We start from the raw sequence: 12,007 nt of genomic DNA, 5'->3' as shown, positions 1-12,007 counted from the left end.
GATTTGGCCCTTACGACCGACGGACTCCGACGAGAGAGTCCGTCCCGAGAGAGTCCGTCCCGAGAGAGCCGATCGCGCGGAGGAACCTTTTACAGACTGGGTTTCTTTCTTTTTCTCTTCTTATTTTTTTTTTTTTTTTTTTTTTTTCCCTTTGCTTTTTCCTCCTTTGTCTTCGAAGCACGGGCGGACGATGTCTTAAACGTAGGCGTGTGGGGCCAACGGCACCTCTCGCTCTGGGCCTTACATGGATGCATCGTGAGTCACTGCCCAAAGCGGCGTATGTAAATTTATTCTGCCTACTTTATTCATGCGTTCGGGCGCTCGTAGCGAACGAGACGGCAAATAAAAAACTGGCATTAAAAAGCCTAACGACGATATTCATACGAATGCGAATAAATTAATCTATTGATAAATTAGAGAATAAGGCTGTGACACGATGGTCATGGTATGTGAGGTACGTAAATTTTTTTTCCGATCGATGGGAAACGTGTAAAATTTAAATTTATATTTGCCTTCTTTGAGTCAGCGATTTTTACGACGGGAGCCAGTAATGTCGGGTTTGTCGCGGTAATTTGTCGACGAGGGAAGAGACAAATGTAAATTTACTTGTGCCTAAGAGCCCCGAGGTCTTCTGGATTTCAACTTCAGAGTTCAGACAAGCGGATATCTCTCCCGCCGGGCCCACGGGGGATATCATCTTCGCGATTCTTCGTGAGAGCTCGTACCTGTTCGTTCGTGTATGATACTTCTTTTAACCATTATTGGACCTCTGGCGAAAGTGTCCAACTAGATGTTTCGTAACCAGATATTGATATCGCAACGAAATCTCATATCTTGCGGGTATGGCGCGTATGGCGGAACGCAGAAATTTTTCTTAAGGCTCCTGTTGACTCACCGCGACTATCTGGATTGATGATGTCAGAAACGAGAAAACATGATAAAAATTCTTGCAAAATATATACATTACAATGGAAATATTTAAAAAAAAAAAATAATAATGTCTGCAATTGCACAGAATAGATTTGTAAAGTATATCGGAAACTCTCCTTTCGTTAGAGTAATTAACAAATAATCATATGTCTAGAAATGAATTGTGTTTAATTAAAAATCACTTCAACTTTAGATATATAATTATTTATTAATATTTTACAAATCTATTCTGTTACTTTAATTAGCTGACTATTTCTATTTTATATCATTATTGAATACACATAAGACTTATATGTGCATCTAGTGTTGCTAGCTCTTATATTCGCATTATTGTAATTTATTGGTTTTATCTTCAGAACCTTGGATCATTCTTTTGTCCATTGTATTAATTGCAAATGTTATTTTATTGATAAATATTTTTATTCTAGCGCATTTTGCAAGGATTTCCAGGAACGTTATATGTTTTTTCACACCTGACGTCACAATCATATTCTTTCAATTAATATCTTTCTTTCTTTTTTTCATATCCTTCACATCTTTTATTTCCTTTTTCCTTTCCTTGTCATTCGTCATAATCATACTTTTCTCTTTCCTTATTTGTGCTTCCACTTACACTTCCACACTTATCGTACTTTGCGATAATTTGTGTGAACTAAATTAATATGCGCAATAAAGTTAATACGAGAAAATAGTTTTTATTTCACATAATAAATAAGGACAATAATTATAAAATCATCTTAACAAGATTTCGAAGGATGTATTCGTAATTGTCATAAAATCGCATCTGCGAAGACAGGAGATCGGATGCCTTTTTGCCGAGGAATACTCCGCTAATTAAGCGTTAAACCGACGTTAATCCCGATCGAGGGGGCAGGCCGCTGAGCAGGCCGCCGAGCAGAACGGCGAGAGGCGTGTGTGTATTGTTTTTTCCGGTGTGCCAACCAAAGCTATATTAATCAAATACGCCGTGCGTCGTGTAATTTAAATTCCCGTTAATCCGCCGAACTCGCGTGCGCGCGGGGGCATTGTCTCTTTCTCTCGGGATATCGTGATCACGCGGGATAACCGATAATTGCCATTTGCGCGCGACGGCGTTAACGAAGTGCGAGTAATTAATAAAAAAAAAACCAACATCGTCGTCGTCGTTGTTGTCGCGAGCGAGCATAATCGGCACGTCTCCAATGACGCTAATAAATTCATGGCGATGGCGCGCCCCTTTCGCGGAAACAACAACTTCCACTATTTCTCGTCTTCATTAGAGATCCCTCCGTTTCTCTCTTCTTTTTCTTCCTTTTTTTTTTATTTTTTTTTTTTAGTGCAACAAGACGCGCTATGCTTTAGTGGATACTAATTACGGTCTCTTCTCGAGATAATGAAATAATCTTACTACGCGAAGCTCGGGAGACCGCTGACTTCCTTGAGAATTTTTTCAGCAAGTCGCGAGCGTTTATTAGTCACACAGGACGGAACGGCTACACAACACGATGGCGAATTAATATCGTGGGATTAGCTGGTCCTTATTAATACGATTTATTTACTAATCGTCGATCAATTGTTCCCCTTGTTTAACAAATCGTAAATTATTGCACCGCGATATCTGACCGCGATATCATTACATATGTTTTTCCATCTGTGTCAATGTTTTGATTAATCCATCCATTAAATGACAACCACACATGTGACTTGTACAAGGTATATATTTTACAAAAATAAATACACGACGTTCAACGTCCCTACTTCCGAACGAAATACAATACGATCTATGTACAACGCACACAGCGTATCACCTTTTTTTTTTTTTTTCAAGGAATATATTAATTTATTGTACAATCACATCGCATCGCGCTTCAACGCGACGTAGATAAATGTCTAAGATAGAGAAGAACGATCGGAAACATTAATCGGCTAGCGGTACGTGAAAATACTTTTCATCACGTATAAACTTTACTATCTCCGCGGAACGTAATCTTCCCAAGTACCGTGAATACTATTTTCGGTAGATTAATGAAATCTCATAAGAGTGCAGAAGAAAGCGGTGACTATCACGAAGTACAGGCTCGCCTTGAGGTTGGCGGACGACCCAGAGTTTTGCTGATTCAAAATCTGACATTGCGAATTTCTATAATGTTTGACGTTCCCTTCGGAATCGCGCGCGAGCACGCAGAGTTCATATTTGGTACTCGTCTCCTTCAGATCGTGAATCCTGAAGGATCGCTCGCTGTAAACAATATCCTTCTCGATCATGGATTTGCTGCTGCCGGATTCGCGAACCACCACGTAGAAGTCGCCGATGTCTTCGCGTGACGTCACGTACCACGTCGCTTTCCAGCTTTTATCCTCGGTATTGCTAAAGAATATCGTAATTGAATTGATCTTCGAAATTTTTAAGAAAATTCCGAATAAAATATTTACAATGATAATCTTGTGATATATATATATACGGCTAAAATATCACTTACTAGTCGATACTTCGATATTTGACATCGGGTGTGATGTCGAGTTCGGGTTCCTCTTGAATATCTCTCTCGCCACAGCCCATGAGATCCTCGGTTACCTCCGAGATAAATTTATTCGCGAGATAATTCGGACTCTCACACATCACGTTCGACCATTCCGACGGAATTTGCGTTTGAGCCTTCAACCATCTTTTCAGCGGCCGCGTGTGACAATCGCAGTGCATGGGATTTCCTAAGATAAGATATAAATATATATTTTTAAATATCAATAATAGAAAAAAAAAAATTTTATTATAAACATAATTTCCAATGTTTTCAACTGACTTAATTATAAACGCCTTATTCTTCATTATTTAATTATTTAATTTTTTGTTACCGGAATATCTGAGTACTGTGCCATTCTGAATAATCTTCATGAACTTTTCATCGAAAACGCCGATCTCATTTCCTTCCAGATCGAGTACTTTGAGATTCGGTAGTGGTAGAATCTTGTCGAGAGGCAAATAGCTCAAATGATTATTACTCAGGTGTAAGTTGGTTAAATTTAACGGCGGTAAAAAGACGTCTCGTTCGGAGAGGTCGCTTATATCATTGTACGATAGATCCAGAGTCTGCAAAGCCGTTAAATTCCCGATTACATCTGGAATAGGGCAATGTTCTAATAAACGACGATTCTTCAGTAGGAAACATGAGCCGATGAACCGTTACTACCCGATTAATTGTCGGAGCTATTAAAAGCGACATTCCCATTTTACTACTCACATCTTCTAATCTCATTAATATTATTATGAGAGAGATTCAGGTACTGAATCTTTTTAGCACCGGCGATGAGATCGAAGGTGACGACCGGCATTGTGTTGTAGGATAAATCAACTTCCTTCAGTTTATAAGGGATCCATGGATCATTCGGCAAGGTCTTCCGGGTAATAAACGATATCTTGTTATGGCTGAGGTTGAGCCTCTCCAAAGATAGACAGTCGTCGAGCAGCCCGTTCGTCTTATTGTCCAGCTTCTCCAGCCTATTGTGCGATAGGTCGAGTGTTCGCAGAGATACCAGACCCTGGAACGCGCCGTTCGGTATGTGGCTGATGTTGTTGTTCGTCAGATTCAACGTCAACAGCTGCAGCAGACCCTCGAACGCGCGGCTCGTCACGTTGCTTATTTTATTGTTCGCCAAGTTCAGCTCGAACACTATCGGCAGACGGCCGAAGGCGGCTTTTTCCAGTTTCGTCAAGTAATTATCCTGGAATATTTCCGTCGGTAAAAATCCGCCGGAAGATTACCGATCCTGGCGAGAAGTGGAGTTTCCCTATAAAAATTCCTTTTGTCTTACCTGTAGATAGAGATACTGCAGGCTGGTGAGGCCGGCCAGCGCTTGCCAGGGCGGCTTCGTCATGTTATTCGCTTGCAGGTTTAAGGTTCTCAAGGTCAGCAGGTTTTCGAAGCTGCCCTCTTGCAGGTTATCGCCCAGCCGATTCCGCGAAAGATCCAACGAGAGTAATGCATTCATCGTGGGCCACACGTCGGTGGTCGGGATCTCCTCCAGCAAGTTCTCCGAGAAGTCCAAATGACCCAGAGAAATTGGTAATTGGAAAATCTTCGTCAGACGATTGTTTTTTACCGTTAAACTCCTAAAATTTCACAGGCATGTTATTTTTAAATTTTAATAAACTGATGTAACATTTATCAATTTTAATCATAAATTAATGATGCACCTGCAGCTTGCTAATCGAGTTAGACTACCACGTGCAACGTCGTTCAATTGATTGTAGCTTAGATCGAGTTCGAGAAGCGTTGGCAGCGGCCCGAACGTTGATGGTTTTATCTTGTCCAAAGAATTGTGCGACATGTTTAAAAATCGCAAGCTGAAGAGCGTCTGAAATACGGCGTTATGAATCTCGGATAAATTATTGTACGAGAGATCAATCGTATGAAGCTCGTACAGCTTCGGGAAAGTCTGTCGTGGAACGGAGTGTATCAGATTGTGAGAAACGTTTAACACTTTCAATCCTGTCATATTATGCAATGGAACCTGTGTCAAAAAATATATATTTTTTTAACATCATAGACGTACAGAATTAATTAATTAATTTAACGAAACGGTATGAGAATGGTCCAATTATTATTATTTAAGAAAATTTTGTTCACCTGATTTAGAGATGTAAATAGATTGTAACTGAGTTGAAACTCCATAGCATACGATGTGCTATCGAAGGAATACTTTGAAATATTTTCAAGTTTATTGTGGCTGAGATCCAGTGACGTGATATTCGCACAATTCTCAAAAGCGCCTGGTTCGATCTTCGAAATCTCATTGTGAGACAGATTCACTTTTGCTAAATAAAGATCTTTGAACGCCAGTTTCTCCACGATCGTCACGAAATTAGACGAAACATCTAAGAGCTATTGACGAATTTACGATTAGAAAATTTTTATGTGAATTGTATAGTTATAGGTTTTTAAATTTATTTATACCTCAGCAAATTGCAATTGATTGAACATTTGGAAGTCGATCTTCCTAATAAAGTTTCGAGAAAGATCGATGGTGCCAATTCTGGTAACGGAACCAAAAGTTCCACGACCCACGTCGTTGATTTGATTGTCACTCAAATACAATCGTCTGAGAAAACGCATGCCGCGAAAAGTGTTCGAATCCAATTTTCTGATTTTGTTGTGGCTCAAATTCAAAACTTTCAAGACGGAATTTCGGGCGAAGGTTCCTCTAAAACAAGAGCAATCTTAGATATCCCATGTCGCAGAAATTCGATTGACTATTGACTATTTTCTTCAACCTTTTCAAATCGGCGATGGCGTTATGCGACATGTTGCACCATCCCATCTTGACGAGATCGGCCAAATGAGATGCGTCCAATTTATCGATCAAATTGTAAGAGATATCCAAAAACTCGGTGTCTCTTAAACCTTTAAACTGATTCCTCTTCAGTTCTTTTATCTTGTTGTCGTGAAGATCAAGAGTTTTCAGTTTCTTCAGTGGCGTTAATGCTTCCACAGGAAGGGAAGAGAGCGTACCTGAAAAATATTACAAAGTTAATTAAAAACATTATAATTTAATGTTTTATAATTATAAGATGTTTTATATATATATATATATATATATTTAAAAATATTATATAAACAATTTATATTTAAGTAAGATTATATTTTTTACATATAGTATGAAAAATCGGATTCATGAAATTATACTGCTTTTAAGGTCTGACGTAAATGGTCTGAGGTAAATGAGATGGCGATTTCCCACCTTGATGATACCTTGCGACAAGATTATAATTATGATTACCATTACTAATCTCCAATTTTTCTAGCTTCGCAGCCGCCGCGCTTTCACCGAAACTATTTCCCGGTAAAGTAGATATCCGGTGGCCCGTGATGCTCAACAAGCTGAGATTGCCTAGGATCTGTAGTGCCTCGCGAGGAAATTTTTCCAGGTTGCTATTTATCACATAGAGCTCCTGAAGAGTTCGATTCACGCCGAGGAAGCTGTGCTCCTCGATCAATCTTAGTGGTGTATCTATAAACTTCAACACCCGCACATCCAACGGGTACAGAGCAGGTCCGTAAAATCGTACTGCGAATTCGCAAAAACTGGATTATCTATTTGTCCGTGAGTTATCTCGAAAAAAAAACTCGATATCTTTCAGTCAAGTATGTTAGCCATAACATGTTTTTTTTTTTTACCTTTTCTACGACTTGGTATTAAATTGACTTACCTATGTTACATTTATACAGAACCAGTTCCTCAATCGGCATGCCCTCGTTTCCCAGATTCGTGAAGGCAAGGCTGAGACTGGCTAGATTTGTATTTTCACACTGAATGTATAAACCTCTATCGCTGCCGCGAAGACAGGTACAGGGGTAAATGTAAATCGCGTCTTTGGGACATCTAAATCTTGGCCCAGGTGGCACGTAGCCGCCCATCGTGCACACGATCGCGCCCAACAATAATAGCAGTAATATCATTTTATTTCCTGTTTGAACACAAAGGAAAAGAAATCTATTTAACATTTCTCACGATTATTATATTTTTCTAATTACATAACAATTGAAACAAATAATATAAACGATGAATTCTATGTGAGGAAATACAAATTGCGTATAAGAATTGCATATAGTATAATCTCCTTTGTAAATAAAGAGTAAGTTAAGAGTAAGTCGGGTAATCGGTGTTTCATTTGTTACCGCGTTACATAAGGCATTACTGAGTGATATTTGTTTAATAGACAAGGCGCAAACGCGTAATACCCTTTATTTTTAAGGGGGTGAACATTTCAAATTAGTCAGTCCGTGATGCAACGCGCGTCCCGTGTAAAATGTGGGAAAGTTTTCGCCGCGTGAGCTAAGTTCCCCTAGTTAATCGCGTAAACGCAACAGATCGATAGGCCGATAACCGTGCGGCTTAACGCATTTAATAAAGTAAAATCGCGCAGTTGCCTCAAATGATTGCGATTGCTTCAAGATCGCGATTGCTCCGAGATCGCGATCGCTCCGAGGTCGCGATTGCTTCTCCGCGAGAATCTCTCGCGATCGAATAGTTAAACGGGCCCTTGGAAACGGGCCCGTTGCTTATGATTAAGCAGAAGCGATTACATCAGTGATTCAATTCGCGATCCGAGCCTCACCGCCTATTATCCCACGCGAGTTCCCGAGATCCCGCGATTTCACGATACCGAAAGGTGACTAACCGCCAAGATGATCACGACAGTCGAAAAAACATCCTTGAGGACGAGACTCTGTTTTTCTCTTCTCTCTCTCTCTCTTTTTTTTTTTTTTTTTTTTTTTCCAGACAGCCGACGCGACCAGGCGACCTACGCAATTTGACCTACGCGCCGGCCACCGATGCGTGAGAGGACGTCGCGGAGACTCGAGATCTCCGTGGATGACGCTCTTATGGATCATGTTCGCAGCTTCGCCGTTGATTCATTATTCAACCGTAATTAATTCGTTGATCGGGTACCGACGATAGCGTCTCCCACGCGATTCTAGAAAGGAGAGACACGCAACTCCGCGATCACGTTTCCTATCACATCGCAAATTATGAACTATCGTATGAACTATCGTTTAACTCGCACGTCAATCACGATTTACCACCCGTGTTGCGCATCTTGCAAAAGAAAAATTGCGAAAGCGGCGCTTGTCCATCCGGAAATGTTAACGCAATTTAGTCCAATCCGTTTTCACTGCGTGCGACGATGAGCCACCTGCGTAACCGTGCGTGAAATTTTCGATAGAAAATTAACAGTTATACGTGCAACGACGTTACGCTTACGGTCATTGCAAATTGATTGTCCTTCTTTCGAAACTTGGACGATTAGCAAATATAATCTCCGTATAATAACCGACCTCCTTTCCGAGATCATCGTTTGATCTTTATACGCGGGTGGATTTGAAAAGATCGATAATTTAAAAAGAAAAGCGATGAAAAAAAAAATACAATTGTCATCATTAGCGATCGATTATATTTTAATACAACTTTTATGTATCTATCAATTAAAATGGACTAATAAAAATCAAGCGCGGTTTTTAGCGCGCAGTTACATTTAATAAAAATTAAAAGAGTCAATAATATAAAAAAGTTTGAAGGTTTGAACATTTCGGTTTGTCTTTGAAACGTTATGTCGCTAAAGAAAGAACATCAAAACCGAAGACTTTCAAACTTTCAAACTTTTGTATTGACTTTTCTAGCTTTTATTAAATGTAACTACGCATTAGAAATCGCGCTGGACTCTCTTACTAATTTATTTTATGAATTTATTTTACAAGTTTCACAAGTTTTCCCACTTGTTGTTTCATTTATTCTATTTTTAATCCTTTCTAATTAAAATATATTTTTGTTTTAAAATATTATACTTACGAAAAACACCTTACGATATGTTTTATATTTATTATTAATTAACCATTAATTAATCATGCGCAAAACAGCAAAAGTTGGATTATCAATATTTATATTTTCGATGTATCCCAGCGTCTACCAATCAAGACCATCGGTGCGAAACTCCCGCAATTAACGGTAGCGTAATAATTAAAATAATCGTGGGACCCACCGATCTGAGAAATGGAAAACTATGCCTTATTACAGCCCTAATAATTCAGCAGGCAAGAAGAAAGGCACGGTGATCTAGTTCAAGCATCGGTACAACGTCCGATATAATATACCGAGCACGATATGTAAGAAGAACAGGCCCATCTCACGAACAAGAAGGATACGTCGTTCTTATCTCAAAACAAGACGTGTAACGAGACGTGCCGAGTAAAAAGTGCGTATTTGTGAAATTATATCTATCGAAGCGTTAAAACGTCATCGCGAAAATCTGTAAATCCGCGACCGATGAGACGCGATATCGTTCATATAGCAAAACGATATATACTGGGAAAAACATACGCGCCTTTCACTTATTTCAGTTGGTCTCTCTATCTTGTAAATCAAGGAACTGGCCACTGGACCGAATCACGCTGATTTCTCGTGACTCCAAACTCGTATCGGATCTAAAAAAAAAAAAAAATAAACGCACGTTCGTACCATTGACGTAACGCACTGGCAATATGCAATATTTATCACTGAACTATCTCGCGTATCTATCTGGATCAAAACTTGAATACAGTTATTCTCTACTATGCGCTCCTATTTGTGGCACGAAAATATAATTTAATATAATTTAGAAACTCGATGAAAGCCATCAATAAAGGGTAGGTTCTTTCCCGAACGCCGAGACGAGCGCGACTTCCGCTTCTTGAAAGCGGAAAGAACGACGGCGGGGAGAAAAAAAAAACTTGCGCCACGCTCCACTTTCTGAAAGTCTATCAATTAGAGCTATTGTGTTAGCGTGAAGGCAGTCAACTTTACGTGGAAAAAAAAAAAAAACGCACTACTACCGTCTCGTGCATAATGCACAGTTAGTGCATTAAATACTAAAATTAAGTCTTATTATACAAATTTCCTTTTAGAACTAAAATGCACTTTCCATGCATCTCTTTAACATAGTGAGAATATTTTCGTTTCGATCAGTCGTCCTTGTTCGATATCGTCTGCGACATCTTACGCTTGCGTTCTTTTATTATATAATTTTTCGTTTGTAACATCGTAACTTTTCCCAAACAAAAACACATTAATTCTACATCAACAAATCAAAAAAAGATCTTAAACTTAAAGTGAAGAATAATATTTGCTCACTTATATGTTTTCTATTTCTGTAATATTCTATAATATTTTACAATTTACAAAGAATATTATTTATGAAACAGTTACAAAATTCTAATGTTTTTTTTTTTTTAATATGTATAAAATCTGATGGGAATAAAAATATTAATAATAAATTCTCTAAATAAAATAATTTATAGTCATGTTAAATTAGATTTAGATAACAAATTAGAATAATTATTAAAAAGCAAGATAATTACAAATATACAAAATAAAAACATTCGTAGAGAACTTTGTGAGTTAAAAACGATTATTTAGGGTAATGTTCTGTGCGCATACTGAAATCACTGTGCGCTGAGAAGAGATAAGCATTTAAAAACACGTGGACTCTCAACCGCAAACGTTACGGAATTAGCGCCATTTTATTTATTATATTTAAAAATATAACAGGGTTAATGAGCTACTTGATAAGTCATTCTTTATCAGTAATGCAAGACGTCAATTGATATATCTGTGATTTTTCCAATGTCAGTCGACGAATTGCGAGATTTCTGAAGAAATGACATTTTCCTCGAGCATTTCTCAATTGTAAGATAACAAGGGCAAAGCAATTTTATCATTTGCCATAAAAATAGTCACGGTACCTTGCTTCATTTCGCTCGACAATTCTCAAAAGGACGAAGGCCGTTGCGATTTTCTTCAAGGATGCAAAACTGGTATCAGGGTTACATGTTCACCGCCGAGCGGGGGTTGTTCTTTTTTTTTTTCCACCATGCAGGAGAAGAAAGATGAGTGGGAAGAACGAGAAGGGATACACGAGTATTTGTCCGCGTGTCTTCAAGACATTCTGCATGTGGGTTTCCTGGGTGAAGTTGCCGTGAAAACTGAGCCGTGGCACGGAGGCAAAGAGAAAGGCAGCCTCAGAAGTAAGGCCTCCCTCATTGGCAGTTGATACGCGCTGTCCTTTCGTGGGCATCCCACCTTTTGCCGTTGCAGAGAGAAAGAAGGAGAGACTCGCCGTGAATGCGATCACATTTTGATAAAATATCTATCATATCTGTGAAGGTCACAACGCGTCCAGCTGCGTTAATGTCAAGATTATAATAATAATCCAGGAAAAGTGTAATAGTGAAAAAAAAAAAAAAAAAAAACAGTTGTTGTCAGTTTAATGAATAATTGAAAAGCTTTAATTTATTTTATTAAATTTCAAATTTCTTTATGATTAAGAACGCTCGAGATTATATGAAAGTATTAATCAGTAAATAGTACGTGAACATTTCTTCTTTTTACATCTGTCTTTTTCTATCATGTTATTTCCCCTTTTCATTTACATGTTTAGTTTATAAAAATTATAAATATTACGCAAACAAAAAAATAAATAAATTATTACGTTACTTTAATGTGCTTAACATAATATTTAATCCGACATGTCTGACGATACGATCCTGGCGAAGCCTTCTCAAGTAGA

General features: G+C 38.5%; 1 protein-coding gene across 2 annotated transcripts; it reads right to left on the bottom strand.

Annotated features, from left to right (window-relative positions):
- Positions 1 to 1,451: 1,451 nt before the first annotated feature.
- On the bottom strand, positions 1,452 to 11,932 carry conv (insulin like growth factor binding protein acid labile subunit convoluted). 2 transcript variants are annotated; one of them, XM_011645345.2, is made up of 12 exons: positions 11,184 to 11,932; positions 7,115 to 7,372; positions 6,685 to 6,972; positions 6,179 to 6,416; positions 5,862 to 6,108; positions 5,535 to 5,789; positions 5,102 to 5,418; positions 4,720 to 5,017; positions 4,149 to 4,629; positions 3,763 to 4,026; positions 3,390 to 3,618; positions 1,452 to 3,277 (listed from the first exon to the last, which is right to left on the bottom strand). In XM_011645345.2, the coding sequence occupies exons 1-12, from the start codon at positions 11,191 to 11,193 to the stop codon at positions 2,932 to 2,934; spliced, it is 3,231 nt and encodes a 1,076-aa protein (XP_011643647.2). In that variant the 5' UTR covers positions 11,194 to 11,932; the 3' UTR covers positions 1,452 to 2,931. The 2 variants fall into 2 exon arrangements, with proteins under 2 accessions (XP_011643647.2, XP_025075163.2); XM_025219378.2 differs by lacking the exon at positions 11,184 to 11,932 and having other exon boundaries at positions 7,115 to 7,620.
- Between the last annotated feature and the right edge of the window lie 75 nt (positions 11,933 to 12,007).

Source organism: Pogonomyrmex barbatus, unplaced genomic scaffold (genome assembly GCF_055798465.1).
Source record: "Pogonomyrmex barbatus isolate J1 unplaced genomic scaffold, ASM5579846v1 scaffold12, whole genome shotgun sequence".
NCBI classification, from domain to species: domain Eukaryota; kingdom Metazoa; phylum Arthropoda; class Insecta; order Hymenoptera; family Formicidae; genus Pogonomyrmex; species Pogonomyrmex barbatus.
This window is presented reverse-complemented; position numbering and strand designations above follow the sequence as displayed.